This window comes from Orbicella franksi, chromosome 12 (genome assembly GCF_964199315.1).
Source record: "Orbicella franksi chromosome 12, jaOrbFran1.1, whole genome shotgun sequence".
In the NCBI taxonomy this organism is placed as follows: domain Eukaryota; kingdom Metazoa; phylum Cnidaria; class Anthozoa; order Scleractinia; family Merulinidae; genus Orbicella; species Orbicella franksi.
In genome coordinates, this window is record NC_138156.1 from 19318301 (window position 1) to 19345889 (window position 27589).

General features: G+C 38.2%; 5 protein-coding genes across 6 annotated transcripts in view; 3 read left to right on the forward strand and 2 right to left on the reverse strand.

Annotated features, from left to right (window-relative positions):
• LOC145464403 (18S rRNA (guanine-N(7))-methyltransferase-like) overlaps positions 1-18438 on the reverse strand; it is a 127743-nt gene extending 109305 nt beyond the window's left edge. The window contains exons 1-12 of one of the 2 annotated variants that reach the window (XR_014041430.1): positions 18325-18438; positions 18192-18229; positions 17978-18073; positions 16991-17073; positions 15601-15697; positions 15191-15287; positions 14644-14694; positions 13716-13801; positions 12742-12790; positions 11968-12026; positions 11279-11368; positions 10165-10481 (exon numbers count right to left, since the gene is read on the reverse strand). Coding sequence is in view for 1 of the 2 variants with exons in the window: in XM_081448280.1 (XP_081304406.1) it covers positions 10427-10481; positions 11279-11368; positions 11968-12026; positions 12742-12790; positions 13716-13801; positions 14644-14694; positions 15191-15287; positions 15601-15697; positions 16991-17073; positions 17978-18073; positions 18192-18229; positions 18325-18369 (846 nt within the window). In the remaining variant the exon portion in view is untranslated. Of the gene's footprint in view, positions 1-9681; positions 10482-11278; positions 11369-11967; positions 12027-12741; positions 12791-13715; positions 13802-14643; positions 14695-15190; positions 15288-15600; positions 15698-16990; positions 17074-17977; positions 18074-18191; positions 18230-18324 lie in introns of those variants that run through there. The other variant, XM_081448280.1, reaches the window with a different exon arrangement.
• Positions 6016-7485, forward strand: LOC145463583 (uncharacterized). Its single transcript, XM_081447349.1, has one exon. It carries the CDS (start codon positions 6167-6169, stop codon positions 6899-6901), a length of 735 nt encoding a protein of 244 aa, XP_081303475.1. The 5' UTR covers positions 6016-6166; the 3' UTR covers positions 6902-7485.
• A 65-nt stretch (positions 18439-18503) lies between the features above and the next one.
• On the forward strand, positions 18504-19973 carry LOC145464407 (dnaJ homolog subfamily C member 30, mitochondrial-like). The gene has a single exon (XM_081448284.1). The coding sequence runs from the start codon at positions 18504-18506 to the stop codon at positions 19212-19214; it is 711 nt and encodes a 236-aa protein (XP_081304410.1). The 3' UTR covers positions 19215-19973.
• A 98-nt stretch (positions 19974-20071) lies between these two features.
• LOC145464412 (vacuolar protein sorting-associated protein 37B-like) lies at positions 20072-27263 on the reverse strand. Its single transcript, XM_081448291.1, has 4 exons — positions 26310-27263; positions 24983-25154; positions 24021-24103; positions 20072-22089 (listed from the first exon to the last, which is right to left on the reverse strand). The coding sequence occupies exons 1-4, from the start codon at positions 26475-26477 to the stop codon at positions 21928-21930; spliced, it is 585 nt and encodes a 194-aa protein (XP_081304417.1). The 5' UTR covers positions 26478-27263; the 3' UTR covers positions 20072-21927.
• On the forward strand, positions 22132-24004 carry LOC145464417 (uncharacterized). The gene has a single exon (XM_081448299.1). It carries the CDS (start codon positions 22619-22621, stop codon positions 23135-23137), a length of 519 nt encoding a protein of 172 aa, XP_081304425.1. The 5' UTR covers positions 22132-22618; the 3' UTR covers positions 23138-24004.
• Positions 27264-27589: the final 326 nt, after the last annotated feature.

Here is a 27589-nt window from a genome sequence, read left to right on the forward strand (position 1 = left end):
GGGGGTGGAGCTGATGAGGAGTCTTTTCAATTTCTTTTGGCACCTGGAATCATCAGTCATCAGGACTTAGCTAGAAACAAGGAAGTGGAGTCAGCAGGCTTTCCAAAGATTTTTGTTTCAAAACAATCAAAACCTCTGCCACATTTATGTTGAAAACTCCTCCCCCCCTCCCCTCATCTATAGAAATCATTTCTACTTCGAATGGGCCATATTCATATTCTCGGAACTAGAACTAGCTTGCAACTGAGGCTAATGCAGGGAGTCTTTTCAAATGTAAACGACATTTATTGCTTTTTAATGATATTCCTCTGCACAAGCCTCCATTTCAAGCTAGTTCCAGTCCAACACCGAGAATACGAATATGGCCTATTTCAGTATTTTTAGTAATCATTTGCAATCAGACAGATTTATCCTGTTTCGATAGACATTTTATATTTGAAAAAGAAACTGAAAGTGCTAAACAACTTCATGGATTGGAAAATTTATCAGTTCTGTTGTATCATAAGGGAGCTCTGGCATTATGGTTAGTACACTACTGGGTGTTGGATTTGGCAGCCTGGGTTCTAGCCTTGGTTAGAGTCATTGCGTCATCTGGAGTCATTGTGCCAGGTTATTGGACAAGACACTACTATCACAGTGTTGTCTTCATCCAGGGCCAGGGTTAGTAATAGCTTTGATTAGCAGTGTTGTGAAGTTGCTTTCTGCAATGATCACAAGTACTCTGTAGTACACAGTTTTTCATCAAAGCATCAAGAAGAGAGGAAGGGAAGGAAGGAGGGAGGAAGGAACCAAGGGAGAAAGGAAGAAAAAAAGAAATGGATGGAGGAAGGAGGAGGTGACATTAATGAATACTTGCAAAGACAGTTATTACTCACTATAGTAGCATATCTTGTTTTTCATCGCAAATGTCGAAAAATCTGTCATTACTTCTGCATAAACTCTCATTATTTCTGCATAATAGATACATAGTCCCCCTGTCCCCACCCCTTCTAAAATACACCTTCACTGCTTTGTGAGACCTAAGCTTTTTACATTTACCTGTAAGCTCCTAGGGGGAGTTAAGAGTGGAAATATGGTTATTAAACCCTCAGTGATGCAAGAAAATTAAGCAGGAGCTTTGTGCTTCATGTTACTCTCTCATAGTAAAACAATACGCATAATTTTCACTAAGAAATTCAAAATCTTTTTACATTATTTTTCGTGATTGTAATCTGTCATCTAAAATCAATTTGATATTTACCATGGTAGTTGACCATGGTGACTCAGTGCTTTGCAGTTTGTGTCTTCAATAACCTAAAGGCATGGAGATGGCCTCATGGAAAGGGCTTTTTGTTCCTGGTGGTGGTTCAACAACCTCATGACCTTAGAGAAACTGAGGGCTGGCTGACCAGTCATATACATGGTCCAGAAGAATGGATGAGCAAGCTATGAACTTAGATTACACATTTATTACCATAGAATACTTGGCATACAAATGAAATAATAAATTTTCAATTGCAATTAATGCCTGCTGTATAAAGCCCTATAAAGCTACAACTTGTGGTATCAACGCTGAGCTCTGCTTGCGAGGTAAAAATACACTGTAAACAATACTATGGGAAAAATTTGGCTTTGTGAAACAAAGCTGCTTTAATTCCAACCTTATAAAAACATAAACCGTTACAATCAAAGACAAATCTGTCTCTCAAAGGTGAGGGCAGAAAATGGACATCACATATGCCTTGTATACAACATCAAATCAAACCTTAGATCAAAATCAAACCTTAGATGGGGGGGGGGGGGCAGCATAATTTAACATCAGCTACCCTAAACACTTTACCCAAACCCTCATGGTTAAAACATGCCAAGAATGTATACAAACAAGAGCGAAGATGTTCACTTTACTCTGAGTAAAAGAAAAGGGCAGGCAATTGCATAAAACTCTTTTATTTGTAAATCAAATAAATTCCTTTTTGGTGTTTTAAACCCCCCCCCCCCCCCACTCCTGGTAGAATTGAGTGGGTTGGTTGCACGTCAAAGGCCGACAAGTTGCCAATGGATACGGAGCCAGTTGCTCGTGACAACAACACGATTTTTACGTTAAAACTTGGTGACCAAACTTTCGTCCGCCTTACTCAACTGATAATCGTAGTATCAGTTGAGTAAGGCGGGACGAAAGGTCACAAGTTTTAACGTAAAAATCTTGTTGTTGTCACGAGCAACTGGCTCCGTATCCATTGGTAACTTGTCGGCCTTTGACGTCATTGGCAGCAAAGCGCGCGAAATTGTAGGCGACGCGACAGGCGACCAACGGCCGTTGATATTGTTACCAATGGAAACGAGGTAAGTTGCCCGTGACAACACCATAATTTTAAGGCCAAAACTTCGTAACCAAACTTCCCTCGTGCCTTAAGGGCCCATTAACCGATCTTTTCGAGCCGTTGCTAGGCTTTGGTAGATTGTGCTAGCATAATTTTTAGCATAATTTAGAAAAACGAGCATAATTTAAAGCTTTTATTTCAGTTTAGCACTGCTAGCATAATCCGAGCTTTTATGGCTTGAAAACAAAAAAAAACCCATCATAGTTCTAGAATAATTCAGTTTGTACTTTACTTCTGTATTGTTATTGGAAAATATCGAGGTCTGGAAGACTCTAGCTAGGTCACCCCGTACATATCTGAGAGGCTGAGACTCTCCTCAGGCCACCACGGTTATGGCTCGGCGGCTCGGCCCCTCAGGCCTTAGATCAAAGATGGCGTCGTCCTCGAGTACAGAGAGATTAACAACATGCATAGTTGTCTTTATACTAAACTGAGGGCTTTGCCTGGATGGCGTCTAAAACAAGTATATAAAAGTAACTTTCTGACCCGGATTCAGAACCCAGAAATGGTTGATTTGGATATCATTTGGCTTTTCGAGGTGCGCACATGCGTATTTGCCATGCTGAAGACTGTAAGACTGGAAGGTGGACTGTCTGAATGTTCATTTAAGTCAAAATTGATAGAGTTAAGCTACTGGCGATCTTTATTTTCCTTAAAATCCAAGTAGCATAACTTCGGTGACAGAGAGCATAATTTTCAGAAAGTAACATAATTTTGGCATAATTTCTACAAAATATGAGCACTGCTAAAAGCATAATAAGCTTTTTTTTCGAGCACAATCTACCAAAGCCTAGCCGTTGCTAGGGAAAATTCATTCTCATATAACCTTGTCATTTTTAGTTACCTCAGAGTTATTTCATGTGTTTTAACTTTTTCTTGATCAGCAACACTAGTGATGACGTCATAAGGCCACGCCCATGGTCATGTGACTAATACAGAAAAAATGCAAAGGCTCCCAGGCAAATTACCTTCTCGGGATTTTTTTCATTGATTTAATATTTTAATTTAAATCCTCATTACGCTATGCATCGATTTTGTTTCATTTCTAAAAGGTCAGATTTTGAAAGCATTTCAAAATATTGAAAAGTTCGTAATTTTCTGAAAAAAGCATGATTTCGAAAAAGAAATGCATAGCTATGTTGCCAACGTTGGCTTTAATCGAAATTGGTCGAAAAAGGCTGGATTTAAGGAAAAACCGCGTTTCCTTTAGCATTTAAAGAAACCGGAAGTGCGCCCGATATCTATTGGAAATTACCCTATCAGCGCGTGCGCAAGTTACATTACTAGCGCACTTCGGCAAGATAAAACAAAGCCACACGGAGTTAGTTTTTCTCTTTTTATTGCTCTTGTTTTTCTGTCTTTTTCTTATTTTGTCTCTGCTTATACAATTTTAATTTGCATTTTGTGAAACACAAAGAAAAACATCTATAATGTAAGCGAATTTGGCAGTTGTTGAGTTGTTTTTATAGATTGTTTGTCAGACGCCCCTATATGTCAGATGCCCCTATATGTCAGACGCCCCTATTTGTCAGATGCCCCTATATGTCAGATGCCCCTATATGTCATGTGCCCCTATATGTCAGACGCCCCTATATGTCAGATGCCCCTATATGTCAGATGCCCCTATTTGTCATGTACCCCTATATGTCAGGTGCGTGAAGTATACAAGAGAAATGCCGAAACATTAATATATGCTGTTTGCCGTAAATGGGAATTATTAATATCTCCAATCTTACCTCTCTAAATACGTGCACGTAAAACAAAACTTGAGAGCCAGGCATAAGAGACGGTTAATTTATATCTGTTTACACTTCAACCACGCGTATTTTGATGGCAGTTGAGCGTGACACGGAGTTACGATCGCGTTTGTAGAAAAATATATAACTATCTCAAGTTATTTAGCCTTTTTAGAACTTAGAGCATTAGGAAAAGTGCTTAATTGTAAATGCTCCTTTTTTCAATACAGATAATCAGTAGCCTAGATAGCGAAAATAAGCTCCAGATTATTTCCGGCCGCCATATTGGTTGACCACGAAAGTATTCCAACACGGCGTTTCCATACTGTGAGCTCCGTAATTTCGTGCGAAACAGTTATACGAATGTCTTAAGTCTGGGAAAACGCAAAGACCTAACACTAAGAAAAATAATGATCTTCTTTATCTATTTCTTGACTTTATCCACTGGTACTGTATTGGTGTTGTATTTATTTTTTTATTGCGAGACATTGAGAACGATCAGTATTGTATTTTTCCCGTCATAGATACGATGCAGATTCCTTCGCAATAACGGCTGCGAAAGAGACTACGAGATAAATTAATCAATTTTGAAAACATGAAGCATTTATGAATTCACCAAAACCTAACAGCCCAGATCCGCGCGTGGCTTAAGTTATTTGGATCAATTCTGTAACAATTTCAGAAACAGATCGCCCCATTCAAATTAAAGTTTACTGAACTTGAGTCGCAATACGTGTAGGAGACTTCAGCCATTTATAGATCTCTTAAGAATTACGAAATCCTGAAAAATGCTCCACATTATTCATACTGAGACTTAGAAAATTTGTGGATCTAGTGAATCTAGATTTCTTGACACCTCCATTCTTCGAACCTCAGCTCAGCAAACCGATTTATTATTAGTCTTTTCCTTCCTCTAATAGTCGCTACTGACTAGAAGTCAAAAGCTGTCATTTTAACACAAACCATTTATTGGTAGTGTGACACATTAACCATGCAGAGGTAATGATAAACTTTTGGTATTTTGATATAGCGCCCCTATATGTCAGACGCCCCTATTTGTCAGGTAGCGTTACCAACCCTAGTGTGGCAACCTATTTTTCAATGTTCGTACATACATCGTAATGCCATAAAACTTAGCTAAAAATTCAGTGATGACTTCATACGTATATCCTCTTGAAAAGTAATATGAAATTATGCTTTCCTCCTCTGGATTATAGCTTATTGAACCTGAAGAAGCCATTTCAGATCAAATCCACCACATGAATGGTACAAAAATGGCGCCTTTCAGTGACGTTGACCAGAGCTAGTCCCAGGTTCCGGTCGCTTTCAGCATCAGGGTTAGTTACCAGTACTTTGAAATTTTATTGTGTTTCAATTAATTTTGTTGTGTTTTAGTTTGCGTTTGTGTATCAGAAAATTTATTGTGCTTCGAAAAAGATTGTTGTGTATCAGGAAATTTCGTTGTGTTCTGAAAAAGATTGTGGTGTTCTCGAAAAGATTGTTGTGTTCTCCAAAAGATTGTTGTGTTCTCTAAAAGATCGTTGTGTTCTCCAAAAGATTGTTGTGTTCTCCAAAAGATTGTTGTATTTCAGAAGAAAAATTGAGTTGTGTTTTGCCCCTATGGGCCACCGTAGAAATTGAGCTGTGTTTTGCCCCTATGGGCCACCGTACTCATTCGCCGTCTTCTTTTCAAAACTTCTTCGACAGTTTCGCTGAACGAACACTGACCGAAGATATACTTCTCACGGCATATGTTTTTGCCTGGCTACTTGAAGAGTAGAGTAGAGCAATTTTATTCAGATCTCCCGGGGCTATTGATGACAGGCGATAATAAGAGGACGTCAAGATGAAAAATCCTACACCGAAAAATCACTCGGCCTCTTGGGCTTAGGCGGTAGTCCCTCCTTTCGCGCGCTCCTAGTCCCCAGGATTTCGCGCGGCCATTTTTTTCTCGCGAATTCTTTCACGTCACGCACGACGGACTAAGCGAAGCGAAAGAGGGACTACTCGTAGTCTACTTTAAAAGTATTTCATGTACGAACCCCTGACAAAAAATTGACAAATTGGAAGATGAAAGTAATCTGTGCTGGATTGAGCAAAACCGGTACTAAGTCCCTAGCAAGAGCGTTACGGATACTTGGATATAAAATCTACGATTTTCCAGAACACATGGACTTGCACCTTGACGAATGGATCGATATATTCTGCGGCGATGGAAGGTTGGCTGACTTCGCTTCCATGTACGCAGATGTGGATGGCGTGACGGATCTACCAGCAGCGTTTTGGTTCGAGGAAATACTCGCTTGTTTTCCAGAAGCGAAGGTAATCTTGAATGTGCGGGACAATGACGATGTCTGGGTGCAAAGCTGGGCGAAGCATCTCCATATGACGCGAGATTTAGGACTCATGTCGAAAATAGCTTATCTGTTTTGCCCAAAACCTCGCAAGTTGCTGGATTGCTACAATGCGGAAGATACGGCCGTCTATGGGAGTGTGAACCCCGATTCACAGTTCTTGTTCAAGAAGAGGTATAACGAACACAACGAGAGAGTGAAAGCGGTTGTACCGGCTTCAAAATTACTCGTTTTCAACGTCAAACAAGGGTGGGGTCCCTTGTGTGACTTTCTTGGAGTCGAAGTTCCTTCGGTGAAATTTCCTCGCGAAAACATGGGTGGGTCGGGTGGATTCGGATCTATTGCCGTGTACGGTGAAGAACTGAAGCATAAAGCTAAGTACTTTATACTTCCATTGTTGCTGATTTTGCTAAGCGTGGTAACCTATTCATTTTACGGACGTCTACGGTAACAGAGAGGGAGTACTCCTTCATCGTGAGTCACATATGGTGCTACGGAAGTGCTGCGACCTTCACTAAAATTAGGAAAATCATCGTGTTAGCAATAAAAAAAAATAGAATTAACATCGCGTGCATTATGCAGTTCTAAAAAGATATCCAGGCCAACCTCAGGAAGGTAATTTGAGATCCCGAGGGGGAGGGAGTGTCATAAGTTTGTAAATATAAGAATGAAGCAAAATTAGAGTTGCCAGAGGGGTGAGTAGGGAGCAAGGGGTGAAATCGAGAAACCTTGCATGGGAGAGGTATGAATATTATCTGAAGACACTTTGAATTAAATCTGAAGAAACCCAATCATATATCAGTCACAACTTAGGTTAGTTATTGTCACAGTGGCTGCTGATTTAAAAGTGGGAGGACTTCTGAGGGGGCGGGGGGGGGGGGGAACTTGGTGCATGTTTGGATTTAGCGGTGCCACTGAGTGTTTGAAACACTGATACTGTTAAGGACAAAAATTCATCCATTAAAATTTACCGGTGTTCCCCAGTTCACAGTGAATCAATATTTTGAGATGAGTGCAGACTAACAGCATAATTGGGGGTGGGGGAGGAGGGGGGGGGGGGGGGAGGTTCAGGCTACCGTTTTTTGTAGCAGATACATGATCTAAATAAGTCAGTGTAAACTGCATACTAATAAAATGAAGACTGCAATTCAGGGGCATAATGTAGACTGTACAGTTTTCAGGGGTATAATGTGTTACCATTTCCATTATTGAGAGCTTACTGTTAGAACAAGCTGACCTGAGCATCATATATGGGTTATTGACCAGGCTTGTTCAGTCAACATGCCTGGATATTGGCCAAGTACTTTTTCCGTGTTTATCTATTACATGGAAAAAGAACCCTATTTTCTTGCCGGACACAGCTAGTAATCCTGAGCAGGCAAGAAGCCACCATCTTCTCTGCTAGGGTAGCCATTCACAGCTGCAAAGGATTTGGTTTATCTTGCCTAGTCATGTAATAGACATAGGTTTACCTAAGTGATATTCAGGCTAACTGGAGCACTTTCCAGGCTAAGCGGAGAGCAGAATTTCACTCTGGACAGTCCACAGTCTGCAGTCTGTGTTTTACACTGACTACATTCAAAGGGCCGAAAATCCATTCTTACCAGTACAGAGAGAGCCTACCGTAATTTCAGATCACCTCCTTTACACACCTCAGCATCTGCCACCACATTACAAGAAACCTGCCACTGTGCATTTCCAGAAAATATCCAATGTACTCACCCCATGGAAGGTCATATTTGGAAATTCTGAGGGAAGAGGGAGGCCTCAAGCCACAAATTTCAAAGGAAGGTATAAAGCTTATGTGGAATGCGTTAGGGGGGAGATTCAAACCAAAAAACTTTCCATGGGGAGGGTATGGATATTTTCTAGAAAAACACAATGTTTGAGTGTAAAACATTTTTCTATAGCTGGCTTCAACAAATGGTAGTGAGATGTGAAGAGTGCTCTCAGTTTGTGCATGTAAGAAGAAAAATTGTTGAAGCTTTCCTGGCCATAAATGATCCTATTGTCTACCTGATTAAAAAAACCTGTACAATAGGCCATATTCGTATTCTCCATATTGGACTGGAACTAGCTTGCAACTGAGGCTAATGCAGGGAGTCTTCAAATGCAAATGACATTTGTTGGTTTTTAATGATATTCCCCGGCACAAGCCTCCGTTTCAAGCTAGTTCCAGTCAAATACCGAGAATACGAATATGGCCTATTCCTGAATGTGGAGCATTTTGAGGACTCTGGTATTTCAGCTGATTTGATCCCAATGTTTTTAGACACTTGAACCAAAAGTTAAAAAGAATTTAGTTATAATAATTTTTTTTTTTACTTGAAATTATGTATCACATGAGATGTCAAATTTGTTTATATCTTAAAGTGACTTTCAAGCACATAAGCAAATGTAATTTTGTGTAAATGTTTAAGGTAATTGTGTCATAATAAATTTCTGGGCAACCTTTAAAATTTACTAAACCAAAAAACAGAAAGGCTCTTAAGTGACAGTAGTTAGTAATAAATGATCTAGGTATTATTCCCGATATTATTGACTTTTGTTCTATTTAACAACGAAATTATGTGCTCGAGGTTTCTATTGCATTATATGCCCTCCTCAACTATCACGCATAGAAATCAGGAATGAATAATCTTATCACTAGTGCATTGTCTAAATCCTCTTCATAGACACTCTAAAATACAAAGAAGTGGTTGCCATTTTGTTAGTAACCGCACACTGCTAGGCTACTCACTATCTTCAACAGAATAAATAGTGGTTAGCATAACAAATAAGAGAACAATACTTGTGATAGAAAGAAATTATTTTTTAAAAATGTCAGTTTGTTAGGATAAATTCACTGTGTTGAAATAAAGTGTTCCAAGAAGCGAACAGTTTTCCAAGAGCATAGGTCGAGGAAAACTTTGAGCTTTGAGGAATGGGTAATGTCCAAAGACAAATATGCGAGCATTTTTTTGAGCCAAATGGAGGCTATTGTGTTTATCATCCTTCAAATATTTTTCGCAACATGTGCAGTTTTGAAAATTGGGATTATCACTTGGATATTCCCCAGTTTTAGCTGGGGAGTATTCAGTCACTTGATGCATTTAAACCTATCATATGAGAGCAGAATATTTGATGGATTATAATGCTTGATATTCTTACCCATTAATTTATAATAAGTCCCACTCTCCTTATGTGTACTCATTGTTTTAAGTGACATAACAATTTCGGAGAGGAAATGTGCATACCGATAATCTTCCATGGATAAAGAAATAGAAACACTACATTACAGAAACCCCCAGGGTCCTTACAAGGATGACACCACATGAATTGAATCAAAATGGAAGGTACTGTTGCATGGCCACTCAGTAGAATTACCATGGCCATTTTAAATAATATGTAATTGTAACCACCAGAACTGCTCGACACATCAGCAATGTGAATATAGATGCTGTTTGCCAAGTCAAAGAAATTGTTTTTCAAGAACAATGCTGCAACATGTCTAGACTGTTGGTCTCCTTCACAGCACATGTAGTTAATCTTGTTTGTCAATCAATGCTTTGACATTCTTACATTTTGTGCTGCACAAAATGTAAGCTGAAGAAGTCACAATATATTCAGTATGCACTCCTGCTTTACTTGAAATCATCATGTGATTTTTGTTATGGGTTTATGTCGCATAACTCTGTAAAATTTTTTCCCCAGTTAATTTATTTCCTCCTTTACACCAGGTTGAGTTAGTTTGTACCCCACCACCTGGGAGTCTTCAATGGATGTGACCAATCTTGACATCACAAAAGTTTTCTTTCCCAATTGGACATGTCAAGGATTTGTTTAATGAAGAACATGTTCATGTTCGTGAATAGAATTTGTTCATATTATTTCCTGAATGATAAGACTGGCAAGAATACACTTGTTCCAGGCTGTGAGCAAATAAATTTCTCATTGCTTAATTGCAGGCTCAGTGACATCCTTGCTTGTGAGACACTTAAAAGGTTGATTTTCTTTTCCGTCCTGTGTATTTCGAGTCTGGTCTCACTTCCCTAAAAGAAGGGATAAAGTTACCTTGACTATCAAATGTTATTTTTGACATATAAGGCACAAAGACTAAACAACAACAACAAAACAAATAATTTTAAATTAATAGCCCAAGCTGGTAAAGATAGTCTCACTTTGAACAGTTGCTCACTTTCATTTCCTGTGACAGAGCAGGGCTCGGAAAAAAAACTTGAATTCCAGCCTGCTCTTCAGACAAGCAGCTCTCAAATTTTGCTTGCCCCAGGCAAATCTTACCTTTACTGTTTTTTTTCATATTTAGTTTGCAGACAACTTGCCTGGTCGTTGCCCATTGGGCAGGTGAGAATGAAATTTTAATAGCCCGGCAGGAAAATCTATTTGTCCTGGATGACCAGACAGCACTTTTTCCAAGCCCTGATAGAAATGTGTGAGATTCAAGCAAAACAAAAATTGTCATGTTGACACCAGCAACTCAACTGCATGATTATGTACTCTAATGGTCTCATTTGTAGCTGGTATTGGGTTGTCACACAGTGCCAGCTGGCACATATTTGCATGAAAATTACCAATTACAAATACCAAGACTTAGGACCAGGACCTGGTTGTTCAAAGGATAGATATTGCTGTCCACCAGATAATCACTATCCAGCTGTGGGTAGCAATATAATTATGCTATCCACAGTGAAACAAATTATCTGTTTCGTCAACACTTATCCAGTAAGTGATTTATCTGGTGAATAATGTAATCCAGCCTTTGAACAACTGGGACAAGCTGGGCTTAAAAAGAGGAAAGGCAATAAATTAAAATTATAAATTGCCTTACTTTCCCTGCCGTCTCCTCCTATCCTTCTTTTCTTTGACCCAGTCTTTGCTCTTTTTTATTGATTTTCCACGTGGTACTTTAGATCTTTCTCTAGAAGTGAACAAAAGGAAATAATTATATAGCAGAACTGTTAAAATTCACCCTAGTTACCTCTTACTAAGATGAGTTAACCACAAGCTTGAGAACCCAGCCTCGAACTAAGGGATGGACCATTATTTTTGGAGGGGGGGGGGGGGGGGGCATTGGGAAATTTTCTGGGACATGAAATGTTATTCTGAACTTGAGGTTGTGCATGATTTCATTTGGTGGGCAATAGCTTGTGCAAGAATTTTTTAACATCGGAAATAGCACCTGGATAGTAGAAAGCACTTGCTTGATTTTTTCTCCTATGGCTCCCCTTGCATGGTTTTTTTTCAGCAGTTTTTGCTGTGCAGGAATTTGTTTCTGGTAATTGCCCAAACCCCCCTCCTTAAAAAGTATATTACCACATCACAAAGGAAAATCATGATGAGAGCAAACAGGTAATGATAAATAAAAGCCAGACAGCAGCAGAAGTGATTTGACAGATATGAAAGGAGTTCAAATGAGTATCCTTGTAAAATTGACCTTGGAAATGACTACAGTGTACACTAAACAAACAGGTATCTAGTACACAATAAGTTTCTACCCTTGCATTTACTGGTAATTACCTTCTCCCGCTAAATTGTACACTATCCGCCACAGATTTTGTATCTTCAGTACCGAGACCCTACGAAAAGATAATGAGAGACTTACATTAGGTACATGTAACCATGCACTACACAACTCTCCAGAACAGGTAAAATTTGAGCAAAACTTGCCAACGGTATCGCTAAGTTTACTCCAAGTTTAAAACGTGTTTGATGGTTCACATATCTCTGAGCGGTACTGTATAGCATCTCTGATTGGTTGTAAGTTCATGTCATGTAAGTCCAAATCACAGTCATGGTCCAAAGAAGGGTACAATCAACTCTCTCAAACTGGACACTACTCTGGGGTGGACACCTCCCTAAGGCGGACATGGTTGGAAGGCTGATTCCATGGAATTGCACTTGTTTGTAACTGAACTCTAGTCAGGGTGAATACCCCTCTGAAGTGGACTCCTCAATGTGAGGGAGATTTCACTGCAGTGCTAAATCTCTTGTATGGAGTTTTTCTACATAAATCTCAGATGACTGCAACAAAATAGGGGGAAAGGAGGGTGGGAGGAAGGGTGGAAAAGAAGAATGGCATTAAGGGGGGGGGTGAAGGGAGGATGGGGGAGGAGGGTAAGGAGTTGTTAAGTGTGCAACAAGAAAGTCATTAATATTTTTTGAAAAAAAGTATATTAAATTGTAGTTGCTTGCAGATGAGGACTAACAAGCTATTAAAAGTGGATAAAACCAATGATTAGAAAAGATGATCAATCAGAGAGCAAAACAATGCTTTCCATCATAAAGACATACCTTTGGAAGTTTGTCTACAACAACACCAGCAAAGAGACATAGGAATATTCTGAAGTGAAGTTGAAATGATTTAGTAAATACCAAGTAAGCAAGTAAGCAAGTAAGCAAGTAAGCAAGTAAGCAAGTAAGCAAGTAAGCAAGTAAGCAAGTAAGCAAGTAAGCAAGTAAGCAAGTAAGCAAGTAAGCAAGTAAGCAAGTAAGCAAGTAAGCAAGTAAGCAAGTAAGCAAGTAAGCAAGTAAGCAAGTAAGCAAGTAAGCAAGTAAGCAAGTAAGCAAGTAAGCAAGTAAGCAAGTAAGCAAGTAAGCAAGTAAGCAAGTAAGCAAGTAAGCAAGTAAGCAAGTAAGCAAGTAAGCAAGTAAGCAAGTAAGCAAGTAAGCAAGTAAGCAAGTAAGCAAGTAAGCAAGTAAGCAAGTAAGCAAGTAAGCAAGTAAGCAAGTAAGTAAGTAAGTAAGTAAGTAAAGACTTTATTTAAAGAGGGTAGCACTAAAATAGTATAAAAATACTAACAAACCAGTGGCCCTCTAAAAATTATGATCAAAGGAGGGACACCAGCATGGGTGTAGCCAGGATTTTTCAAATGGGGGTCACACTGGGCCAAAGTGAGGGTACTCACCACATTGTCATGTCGCTTTCACCACCTGCTATAAGTTGTTTGCCTAAAAAAGGCTTACAAAAAAGGGGGGGGGGGTCATGGGCACCCCAGGACCCCACTAGCAACGTCCCTGACCAGTAAGTGTTATACAAAACTTTGTTGCTACAAAACCAAAAGCTAGATATCCAAGATACTCATTTGCCCCCCTTACTTCGATTCTAAATTGTTTTAATACTCAGTGACTTCAAATTACTTACAGGGCCTTGACATGACAGTTAGCATATCTATTTGGTCCTCTTTTATAGTGTACCCTCAACATTTAAGAAGTTACTTATTCAATTATTGATAATTTCTTATCTACTCTAAGTATATTTTCCCTACTTTTTAGCTCTTGTACTGTTTGGGTAGTCAATGACTAGACCCCCAGTGAATCCAGCTTTCATGGCCTGTGTTGTGATTAATTCAACCTGTGGGAGAGAGATTACTGGTAAAGCTGCTATATACTAAAAGATAAGTAGTATTTGACTTGTCAAATGTTAATAGTAATAATAGAACAGTATCTACAAATTAATAAGTGTTGCTTCCCAAGGAAAGGTAAATACAAGACAAAATATAATTTGCATTCAGGGTTCTCATAAAGTTTTACAAGTAGGTGGCTTTATTTGTTGTTGAGGCTAAAATTGTAAGTTAGGTTCTTATCAGTGGGGTTGCTGCAAAAGTGTTTAGGTACAAACTGCTGAATTAAGATCATCATCTATTTAAAAGTAACTTGACATAACTTTTTTTTTCTTTCAAGCTTAAGTACCATGTTGTTTGTTTATTGTGTTTGCCATTCAAATATTTGTATTTGCAAGTACTGTACTCTACGACAGTAACAAAGAAAGCTTTCTGACCATCTCCAACTCTGTGAGAATCACAAAATATTAAATGTAAAATATCAAAATAAATCCCAATGAAATAAATAATTGCAAAATATCAAAACAACGCAAGCTCCTCATTGCTTGAACTTGTTATGAATTTGGTATCAACATGGGTTTCTTTGTTCTGTTTTGTTAAGGACATATACTGTACCTGCACTGAACTACCAATAGGCATTGCTCTGTGGTACAAATAAATGATTTACACTGTATTATGAGATGATATTTATAATATATATAGTATATTCAGATGAAATTCACATGAAAATATAAGAACTTATTTTAAGATGCTTGGTAGCCTAAATCTGCTTTATAAAGTACAATTTATGTAAGAACCTATTTAGGTTAAATTGAAAAATTCAGGTTCTTATATGTGGGCTATTACTGTATACCTGCTGAGGATTTTCTGGATAAAACTGAAACACTGCTCTGCTTCCTCTACTCTGCATAAATCAAACAAACAAACAAACATGAGGCTGCATACATACAGTGCATGTAAGTCTTTGGAAGAGGTCCAGATTCAAGGCTGCATAGAGATATAATTTGTGCTTAATCTCCTCAGGCAAGAATTAGTTAACATAACATGGCTCTCACAGTCTCTGAATCGTCCTGCATGACTGGTATCCCATCCAGGGAAGCAATAAAATAAAATTATTATGTTTTTATACTCTTCGACATTCAAACCACTAATAGGAACTATCTGCATGCTGGGCCAGTTACTTGCTAAGCACTCAAAATTTCTTAATATGTTAAACCGACAATTAATTCATTAATTTTATAAGTTTATTTATTTATTTTAATGATTTTATCTTACAGAAACTGGAACTACAATATTTGCTTGCTTAAAATTTACCTTTTCATGGAAATTACAATTACAGTTCACATGATACTACCACACTGAAGCAATCAAATAAAGTGAACCCAGCACTACACACTTACCATAGAACTGTACAATGAACTGAAGAATTTGTAAAGCCTTTTAGAAGGATTATGTCCTTTCTTGTCTGCATTACAGAGCCACTGGAGGGCAGATATGCTTCAAGAAAATAACAACACAGCTTTGAACCTTGCATGTAACTTCTAAAGTCAATAAACAAAATTATTCTTTTACAGGTCAATACTAGTGTCTGCCTACCGGAGGTGTCTGTTAATGAACTATCAAGGAACATGATGTGTAACATTAACTGCATGACTTTTGTATAACATTACAGTAAACAGTACTATTGAAATTTGATGAAAAAAATATACAGACTGGATTATTTGGATTGCTTTTCTTAGAGTAATTCCTAAGAACTCCAGAGGACCTGAGAAATAAAGGTGATGCACAGTTATAAAACAAAATATTTTACCTTATACATCCATCAAATGTTCCAGGCTTAAAGCAGAGACCCTGCCCTACATCATGAAGAAACAAATCTCCTTCTACTTCTCTTTCAACTGCTACATCTGCAAAACAAATATCATGCAAATATGTGCAAATTAACAACTGGTTGATATATTGAACAATCTCTTGCTCTTTCTTCTTTTCAGTTAAAAGCCCTCTTTTGTAACATGTGTTCACACTTAATCTGTAGCTGCAACCAACAGCATTTCATTAGAATGCTCTTGATTGCTATTTTTTTAGCCAAGATAGTAATACAGTCGAACCTCTCCAGAACAGCCACCTTGGGGACAAGGGAAAGTGGCTGTTGTAAAGAGGTGGTCATTATGGGGAGGTAGGGGTGCAATATGACACCTTTTTTCACAGGGGTGCAACATTTTTATTTCTTAAAAAATGCTGACTGTAGCACAGAAATACCTAACACAATCAAAATATTGATAAAACTAAAAAAGACGCCAGACAGATGCAGAGACCAATGACCTGAAGAACAGGTCAAGTTTTGTGACCTTTTACAATAAAAATGGGGCTTTGCATACACTGTTTGTCAGTCTGTTTGTCAGATTAACTGGCCATTGTCAAGACGTTACAGTATTTGGCGGTTTGGACTAGCTTTTTTTTTTAGTAGTGGCCATAGCTGTTGTGGAGAGCTGACATTAAAATAAGAGTGAATGTATGGACCATTTGCTGGGACATAAAAAAGTGACCGTTGTAGAGAGGTGGTCGTTAATGGCTGTTCGATTGTAAGTTATTAAGATATCAGAGAAACAAAAAGAAGATTAAGTCCATAATTAATATATAACATGATCTAATTTGAAATTTAGTTAATGTATACTGTAGAAGTCATATCAGGGATGAAGCTAAAGGGAGGGTGCAGGGGGTGTGCACCACCCACTCACCCCCCACCCTCCTCCCCCACCCTTGAGATGACATGCTGCTTTCTAATATAACTGGTATAAATCTGCAAAAGCGAAAAAAACTAAGTTTACACCATTCCTTAGTGATGCACCCCCTCCTAAGAAAAATCCTGGATCTGCCCCTGCATATGGATCTTGCATTATTTTGTTGCATTAATTACAGTAAGGTGTTGCTAGGTAACAAAAGGTGCTGACTCCAACTTCTTATTGCATCTGCGTATGTTACTTAATATGCTTATGCCTTTCAGTTGAAGTCAATTTTATTATTTGTCTCAGACCAGAATTATTCATAGTAATGTTTACATGTTCTTGGACCAGGTACATGTAACATGAAAGCACAAATTTAATTTATGTGTATTTTAATATTGATCTTACAATAATGTGAGCAGTGTTAATTCTGACAAGTTCAAATTAACATACACTGTGCACTGCAGCTTAACCTACCAAGCATGGCCTGACTGATGTCAAGACCCACCCAATGATGTCCTTCATCTGTTAACACTTCACCACTTAAACCTGATCCACAACTGGAAAATATTATTTCAATAAACAAAATGAATATTAACAACATTGTATGAAGCATGATAATTATTGATCAGGTAGAGGTGCACCTTCGAAACTGAAGATAACAAAAAATTAATTATTTATAAATCATTCTAATACTGCAATGCTTAGAACTTTTGAATTTTACATTTATGACTTCTTCTTTATGTCAGCTGCATATGTTCTAGTATAAGAGATTTCCTTGCAGGACAATTTCACAAAGTGAGCAGACATTTTCTCTGGTAAGAACTAAGAAATAGTTTGAAAAGTGGTCAGTGTAAAATGAAGACTGCAGGCTGCAGACCAGTGATAAAATGCAAACTACAGACTACAGACTTTTCAAGAATAATTTTTGTGTTGTTTCCATTGTCGTGCCATCTGTAAACAGGATTATTCTGGCTAATTGGAGTGAAAGTCTGCACCCCGGTTAGGCTGAAAAGTGCTCCGGTTAGTCTGAATATCACTCAGGTTAGCCTTAATAGCACTCTGGTTAGCTTGTTTATGGTCAGCTCTCAATGATGGAAAATATGGTAAAATGATTCAGTTAAAAAGTCTGTAGTCTGCAGTCTGCATTTTACAACCGGGCCGCGGTCCGCAGTCTGTATTTTACACCAATCGGTTTGAAAAAGCAGCGCACTCAAAATCTTATGAAAACACCATGCCTCCCCCACTCACACCCTTTTTCATGCAACAAGCAATAACTTTTGATACTAAGGCAAAAGGGCAGCACTACCCTCTGATGTCACAATTTTTGTAAATTGCTTGCTCATAGACATTATCAGAAGCAATTTCTTTTTTAAATGTCAAGTTACCATGATTTAGCCAATGAATGCACGAGATTTTGCATGAAAAATGAGAACTATTATAATAGTAGCAATATCACATTACCCAATATCCAATAGAAAACAAGGTTGATCCTCTGGCAAATTTAACATCTCTATGGCCCTCTGAGAGAGCTGAACTTGAATCTCAATCATTCTTGTGCTGAAAATGGAGAAATCTAACTTGATCAAATATTTCATTTTGTGATTTGGTGATGGAATGTGAAAGTAGTTACAAAATACACGTGGTGCCGCATGTAAACAATAAATACTCTACTCACTTTGAAGTATATTTGCGAGCTTCATCATCATTATAGAACTGAAGAACAACGATGAAAACGTAAGGCAGGGCTAAGGAATTTTTAAAACGTTAAAGATTTGTCAAATATAACGCTTAAACTTAAAAAATCTCACCACTTCTGGCGGAGCTTGGTGTTCAGGTCGCCTTCCGGACGCCATGTTGGAAAAGTATTTATAAAGTCAGCGGAGCTACGCGGTAAGACTGCGACTGCAGTATTTGTTGTCTGCAGTATTTCGCTGGAAAGCAATGGCGGCAGCAGTTGCCGGTTGATCCTTGTTGTGCAACTTGTGTTATGAGTTTTTTGTCCAGATTCTTGGTGCAGAATGCATCGTTTACGCGATGGAGTGTTCTGAAGAACATTGAGTTCAAGGGAACATCTTTGTGTTGCTTGCGTAGATCAGGATCGATTTATTGTGCGCCAACAACCGATGTAAAGTTAAAGTATTTCAAATGTTCAGTGAAATGTTACAGCACCCGCGAAAAGACCAGGAAAAAGAACTTCTACAAAGTGCTTGGCGTGTCACCCAAGGCCACCCAGGCACAGATTAAAAATGCGTTTTACAAGCTGTCCATCACGCACCATCCGGACAAGCACAAGGGAAGCGAAGAGTCGCACGAAAAATTCCAACAGATCAGCGAGGCTTACAACGTGCTAAGCAATAAGGAGACGAGAAAACAATACGATCGAGAACTTATTGTCGAGGGACAATTACGCGCGGAGCACACTCATGCCTATAAGCCACCCCAATCATTTAAGAAGGATCCTGCATCAATTTACAATTTTGATGAATGGACGAAAGCTCACTACTCAAACCAGCTCGATCGAAATCAACGAACAAGAATTAGAAGAGAAGAGCTTAAGGTAGAAAATTCAAGCACGGCAAAAATAGGACCCGGTACAATGAAGAAGACTTTTTTCATCATTACTGCTGCAATATCTGCCTTTATGTATATTTATCTCAGCAGGCAAAGAAAACAAATCTTGGAATCCACAGACGACTAGCCCTTTAAACTCCCAGCACTGATCAAAACCTATGTTCTCTCAATAGGCAAAATTAATTAATAGTGAAGAGAACTTTGATGCCAAGGTTGGGAGAAAAAGGGTTTTAATCTCCTTTACTTTATCAGCTTTAATACATTCTAACAAAAGATTATTTTGTCTAAACCAAACAAAACAGCATGTTTAGTTCTTATGGAAAGAATTAGTGCATTAATACCCTGCAAGCAGGGTCGCTTTGATCTTTCCTAGGTAAGTCGGGAGACACGATCGCAGATCTCTGACTGGGCCTATTAGCTCAACCAGAATTGCATCCACGTATAAAGTAAGAACACTGTAATGCTTGCAGTAGCCTATGATGCTTTTTTGCCATTGATGGAACTGCAAAATGAAAGAATGAAGTGACTCTGTTCACAGGATACCACACTCCTCACAGGGTACTGCATCATAGGCTCACACAAGCATTACAGTGCTCTTACTACCATTCAGTTCTAAAGAAATTGCCCTTGTGTGTACAAATATTTAATTTTCCTTCAATAAGTTAATCTGGTTCCAAACTTTGGAGAAAAAAAAAACTAAATAACTCAATGTTTAGTTAGCAATGAAAAAGTTCTTTTGGTCTCTTCTTCCAAGTATCTGAGTCAAGTTATTGTTACTTTTTTCATAAATTGATCACTGGAAATATGTAAATACCTTGAAAACAATCTACAATAGTGATAATTTTATAATAAAACAATGTCTCCAGCATGGTTTTTGGGACTAATCAAGACAAAGCGTCAGTTTCCTTTTAATCTGGTTTCATCTCCCTTCTGATTGGTGGTTACAGAATAATATTATCATGTCCACATCAATTCCAAGTGCTCGCTTTTTCGACTTTCAACCTACCAGTAATGAGTAATTGCAGTGGAAACAACACCCAACCAAAATACAGAACAATTTACCAAGTTAATAGAAAGAAAAGAGTTCACATTGCCACTGTTGGAATGTTGAATCAGTCCGAAACAACACATTCTTAACTGCTCGTGAAATTGCTGACAAAATCACCTAATATACTTTGCCAACTTCCAAATCGCACTCTATAATAACCTTGAATCTGCAAGTACTATGCAATGTAGGTTACAGAACTGTGGTTTTATTTCACTAGTTGTGTCATAAGTCAACAAGTTGCCTCAGGAGCTTTGATCATACATATCAAACTTTGTGAAACACTACCATGGTAGGATTTTGTGCCATTGAAAAAGTTTTGAGATGCACGGGGTTGTCAAAAATAGCCAGCTGTCAGCAAAAATCATGTAGTTCGCTTGTCTTGGCCGGCTTCTATGCAGGGCTATTTATCTGATTCTCAAAAAAAAATTACAAAATCCTTCCCCACTCCAACATCAAGCCACCTAATTCAAAAGTTTGTGGCAAGCCTGGATACAACATTTTTCAATTTGTCTGTTTGTATTAAGTCATTTGTACTACATGAAGTTATGTCAAAGCCATGTGAAACTCTAGTTTGCATACCAGGATGTGGAGTAATTTTGTCAACCTGCCTTCAGCAACTTACAATCAGGATGCTAATGAACTGCCATGTACTTCTCACTGTAGCAGCATGTGGGATACTGGGAGGAAGCTTAGAATGTATGGGATTGCTTTAAAAAGCAACTTGGGCTGATTATGTTTCTAACAAATTAAAGGGTTGGTACCTTGTTTTGGACAAAAATAATCAAGGTAAGACATCTCATTTCCAAAATGAAACATCTTTATCAAGGCAAATAATTTGCCTTGATAAAGGCAACCTTGCAACCTTGATGTACTTTATGTTACTGTAGACTCCATACACCTAATACACTACTTTCCTTAGCAATGCATTGCCATTCCAAAGCAACTGAATCAAAAGATCTACACTTAGCTAAATATTCCTTTAGTACATTTGACTAACAATATAGCCCCAAGCGCCATAAGACAATTACTTTTGCTTCTGTTCTGTGTTTCCACCATTTTGAGTTGCCTACTTCCTATGGCTCAATACTTCGCCATAGTCAATCATTTTCGGGTCACATGGTCCAAGGCGAAAAGTGGTCCAGCCATTTACAGTGCATCTCGGATACATCACTGAAATCAATTGACTGTGAAGACGTGGAAGAAAGCCATACAGGAACTAGGCAGCATTTTGAAAAAGTTGTTGTACAATGCACCAGAGTTAAACTTTTCTAAGATGATTTTGAGACAACAAGTGGAGTCATCTTTAGGGACAATGAGCATTTAAGTTATTGACATGCCAGTGTCTAATGAATTAAATCTTAAATCTTAAATCTTAACTTTGCAACAGTCTATCATAGGGAATGTTAGAACATCAGTCACCAGAACCAGACCTTTATGAGTGACTGCACACTAAAACTACATAAGGGGTGGTGAATGGTGCTTCAAAAACCATGGTTCTCACAAAATTTTCATCAAATTTCACAGGTGTCTCAAGGCTAAGAAAGTCTCAAAGTGGCAATTTGTTTCTTTCTATACTTAAAAATTACATATAAATGACATCTAAACGTCTTAGAACCTGACTGTCTTGACCTTTCAAGTCCTTGGTGTTGCAAATGAAAGGTCAAAATGTCTCGGGCTTGCAAAAAGAAACGCTACTCTCATCTTGCACGGTCTTGCATTTACCATACACCACCCCTAACATACTGCTTTTAAATCTGTTCACAATTTACTAGAAAGTACATTAAGTTGTTTACTAAAATCTATATGAATATTGGGAAGATGTTCTACTTCTTAACAGCTCACTCAATTTTTCACTTTTAATTTTCCGTAAGCTGTGAACAGTTTTCTGACTTTGAAATGTTTGGATGAAGTCCTCAACATTGATTTCTCCATCTAGAAATCTGTCAGCAATTTTCTGAAAAAAAAATTCAGAAAAACAATTAGAAATTGTAGACAGGTACATTTTAATTTTAGGTACAGTCGAGCCTTGATTATCCAGACCTCGATTATCCGAACTATTCGATTATCCGGACTTTTTTCTATGGTCCCGATTTTTTCATGAATATTAATTAGTTGTGATCTTGAAAACTCAAAGTCGCAAAAAGCCAAATAATCCTTTCAAAAGACTGTTGAAGCAGCATATTATCCTGTGCGCTTTTCAAAATTCACAAGTGCGACGAGACAAAGAAATATTCTGATGGGTTCAGCTGAAATCTGATTGGCTCAATTGTTTTGTTACCAAGGGAATTTCATGCTTGATTAGTTCCTTCCGCGTGGGTTATGTAAACACACGAGCGATCGATCGTAAACTCAAATCAAAAACATGTCTACAAAGCGAAAGCGAGCCGTTCTATCGATTAAAGATAAGCAGATAATTATTTCACGTTTGGATAAAGGAGAGAAAGGAACAAATTTAGCTCAAGAATTTGGCATCAGTGCTTTATATGCTTTCAGATGTTTGGTACGAGGGAAGCCCGGAATCTATTTGCAAGGCTTACGATAAATTGAGAATTCATTCGGACAACAGCGAGCCAAATTCACACCCCGAATTCAGAGAGGATAATATCGCTGAGTCCATGGTCGAAATGTTGGAACATGTACAACAACTTGACAATGAGGAAATGCCTAATGCTCACGATGTGGAAGACTGGCTTAATCTGGAAAACGAGCTCCCGACTTCACAGCAAATGTCTGATGAAGAGATTTTAGCCACCGTTGTCGGAGATTTGATGGAAAGCGAAAGTGTATGTAGCGATGAGGAAGATGAGGGCGAGGACGAGAAAATAGTATCGACTAAAGAGGCAGTGCAATGTTTCAAAAAATGCTTGTCGTGGATGGAATCACAGAACGATATTGACCCTGTGCAGTTAATGCAGCTAAGACGAATGATGGACTTCGCAACGCGATCAAGCTACAAGTCTTTGAAGCAAACAAACATGCTTGAACATTTTACACCTTTGTAAATACCTGAACTGAAAGTTTTTATTTGTAAATACATACAGGCTGTGTAGATTTCACAATTAAAATGATGTTTTCATTGCTGTATACCTTTTGTTTACATTTCTATCTCATTAATATTCATGTTTTCGATTATCCGGACTCTCGATTATCCGGACTATTTACTGAGGTCTCGACGAGTCCGGATAATCGAGGTTCGACTGTAACATAATATTATAAGAAATAATATAAAATTTCATTGTTCTATTATTGATTAACAATTTTATTTTGATCTACATAGAATCAAACTCTATTTAACAAAACTTACATTCAATTTAGACTAAGTCTTGATTTAGTTTGCACAAGAAATTTTTTTATTGGCTTATAATGGATATCTTTCTTTTTTGCTTTCACCTTGACATACAATTGGATAAGATACACTCTTCAGTATGTTTGTCAATGTGCCCCAAAAAAATTGCAAAATAATATGCATTAATGCTCCTAGGAGGAGAAAGCCACACTGAGAGAATAAAGTCACACAAGGCAGTGACTTTGCCCTCTTTACACAATAAAGAACATTGATCTGTTTGAACCTGAATTTCAATGTAACAACTGCTTGGCTTCTTCTAATTTTCTTCCTCTTACAATATTAATTTTTCATTTACCCACTCAAGTAACTGTCAACTTTTATTGTTATTTTTCACTCATGATTCTGTGTGGTTGGGGATCTTTATGCGATATAAGGCAAGATTGCTGTCAACATTTGTTTGCCAAGCCACCCAAGCAGAAAGGTCTCTGAAGAGTCCCTTGGCTGGGATGACATGAAAACGTTGCATCAGACTAGCCACAACCAATGTATTATCTCAACAACTGTCAACTTTTATTGTCATTATATTTAGTTTGACTCACCTCTGCTTCTTCTTCAGCTTGTGCTGTAGAGGTTTGCAGCAATGCCAATGTTGTGTCTGGTGAATATTGGCTTGAGAGTGCCTCTGCAAGGAAAGGTCATGACACATTGTTCAATGTTAAGTTCAGCTATCAAAAGAATCAGGGTTCTGTTCCTCTCAACTTACTGTTGGTTACATTGGCTGGGTAAAGAATTAAGTTTGTTAAACTGAAGAGTTTGTTATAAGGGAGTTTGTTAATACTGTAAATCCTTGAATTAGCGCCCAGAGCGCTTATTTCAAATTTAGGAGAAGACCGGGGGGTGCTTATTTAATTTTTCCCAAATCGTGGCCTGACATGATCATTTTTTAATACATCATCTGTGTGTAAACAACAACATGAGCTGTTTACTGACATAAAAAGCTGATCCTTAAGTTTAAATCGCTGCACCGTTAGTACTTAATGTGTTCAACATGTTCACTTAACGTGTTCAGAAACTGAAACAATGTACAAATCTAACACTACATGGCAAAAACTAAATATCCTTCGTTGTCTTATTACTCGTCCCCAAATTAATGGGGAAGGGGAGGGGGAGGTGGGGGGTGCTTATTTTAAATTTCAGTCGATAGGAGGGGCACTTATTCAAAGTGGGCGCTTTATACAAGGGGGGACGCTAATTCGAGGATTTACAGTTCATACATTATGCCATTCTGCTGGGCTGTTTCTCCCCCAGATTAAGCTGTACCATTCTGTACTAAGGCTGCCCAAACAGTTTACTAGTCTCCATCTGTACTCCAGATTGGAGAGATAAATTGTGACAGTAAATTGTCTTGTCTAATATTTCTTGGAAAAAACGCAGTAACCTTGACAAGAATTTGCATCCAGACTTCTTCATTATCTGACTCTAAAATCCCAAAAAATAGGACATAATGTTTCCAAAACTTGTACATGATTCTAAATAACATAAATAATTAAGGACACTTTACCCAGTTTTTGTCTGTTCTTTTCAAACACCCCTTGAATCACAGCCTTGTTTTGGTGAGCTTCATATAGTTGGTGTTTTCTTGATTCTAGTATTGGCTGTTGTTGTAGATTGTATTCAGCAAGGCTTCTATTACTGGCCATCAGCATTTCTCGCTGAATCTTGACCTTTTTTACCTACATATTCACAAAAAGTGGTATTTCTTTAGAACATCACCCTGAACAACTGGACCCTCTTTTCCCCCCTCTCCTCTACGTTTTCTCCTCACATTCTTTATACCAAGGAGCTTTTAATGTAGGTTTCCTGAATGAACTTTGGTGCAGGCTAAAATAGCATGCATTGTACTGGTGTATAATAGTAGAATATTCAACTGATATGTTAAATTAGTTCTACTTTGCAATGTTCTTAAGGACAAAATTAATGACCATGTCAAATTTCAGAATTTCAATCAAGCGACATTTCTCCCCCCACCAGTTCCTTCTTCACTCCACCCTTTGGCTGAACTGAGTCAAAGAGAAAATTTCCTCTCCTGAGTCCACCCATTTTTGGAACTTGCAATGCTCTGGATGAAATTAAAAACTGGACCCAGAAAATCCTGGTTCCTGTTTGACTGTGCTCATACATTCAATTTCAAAAATGGCGCACACCTTTTGATTTCTCCCAGAGGTCTCAATTTCTTGGTGCTAACCAAAAAGATTGTGGTAGAGCAATTTTGCAATACCGGGTAACTTATTAAATATCTCTCAACACTTCTACAGCCTGGTTCACACTTGTGGGATAAGCATAACACAAGTGAAATAAGCAGGTTCCCACCAGTGAGATGAGCATAACACTAGGGAAATGAGCACAAGAAAAAGAAACATGTTCCTTTTTTCTTGTGCTTGGGCTTATGCTTATTTCACTTGTGTTATGCTTATCTCGCAAGTGTGAACCAGGCTAAAGAACGCAGCACAAAAGGAACCATTCAAATTCAATGAGATCCAAATATGTGGCCCAGTATTCTACAATCTAGTCACTGTTCAACTCATAATCATGAACACAACCTCGACAGCTTACACAGAATGTTATGTCTGAAAGGCAAGAACTCATCTACACATACTGCTGTCGACTACCTAGAAAGAAATCCTTTCCCTATTTATTAAACAAGTACGCTCGTTTAAAACGATTATAACGAAATCCACGGCAAGTATTATTTTAACTTCTGGCTTGTATGAAAAGTGAATGACTTTATGAAAGAAATTCTTAGAAAACGTGATCGGAGTTATTAAATCCTGAGGCATAGAAAGGAAAACAAACCCATACATAATGTACGCACACGCTAAACAACAAACCTCCTCGTTATCTGAAATGATGTCATTAAGTTGGCTCTCATTCTCTAGCAGTTCTTTCAATTCTCCTTTGTCGTCAATGTGTCGCAACAAGCTTGTCAAATCATGGAGGGCTTTAGCCTCATTCAAAGCGGGCGCCGTGACCAAAGATGGGGCTCCATACCCAGACATGTCGATTACGAGTGGAAGTCAAATCAGATTTAAACTTTTGATCCCTTTAAATACCTCCAATATTGCGTCGATAAAATAACATTTCCCACTTAGCTTCGTGCAGCCTGCTTCGTAGCAGTGGTACCGTTCGGAGCTTTTATGTTTGTATGTGGCGCGGAGAGCGTCATGGTTAATTCTAGAACACTTAGTGGCCTCGCCTGATCCAACGTCTTTTTTTTACGAGCCCAGTCTTTTCTCCGTTTTGCATTTAAAAATCGGGTAGTTACGTGGTTTTTTCTCTGGTTTACGTAACTTTACGACTGAATAGCCCTTATGCAAGTTGACATCAGACAAGCAAATTTTACCACCAAGCCTCTCATTACAATTAAAAATTCAAACTGTAAAATTTACCATGAAACAGGAGCCCATCCTGCTTGAACAAATTCCGAGAAAATCCCACGTAAACGAGGCTTGTTGGTGAATTTTTAGAATGTGACGTAATCGTGCATAAGACCTGCATTTTTGATGAGTGAGAATTGTAGCGGAGAGCTCGCTAACGTTTGCTTTACTTGGGTAAAATTAAACGGCCATTTCCGAGTTACTTTGTGCTTCTGTTTCAAAACGCGTCCTTCATATGAAAATGAAATTTATTTACATGAAAAAGAAGTTGCAGGTGAAATACATTTTCATCAGGAGCCCATCACCTGGCCGGAGCCTCCATATGTACTATAGAGCGTTTTCACGTCACGTCATCAAATTCTTAAATCTAAAACTAAAGAGCCACCAAAGTTTTTATCCTCATTAGGCATAAGAGGTACTAATTTAACATCTGTCTACATCCTTCGTTTGGAAACCAGCGCATTTTGAATTTCAGAGTTTTGGCGGTGTGTGACATAAAGCTACGATCGCGTTTATTGAAAAATATGTATTATGTGTTTCTGTAGGTACTGGAGCACACTATACGTCATCAAGCTGGACATACATTAATCCTGTTTAACTACATAATTTACTTCGCCGGAAATATATTAATCCTGTTTAACTACATAATTTACGTAAATCCACGCCTCCTACTACAGATATTATAGGCATTCTTTTCACAGCCCACAGCTCCACACTTCTTACTGCATACAGAA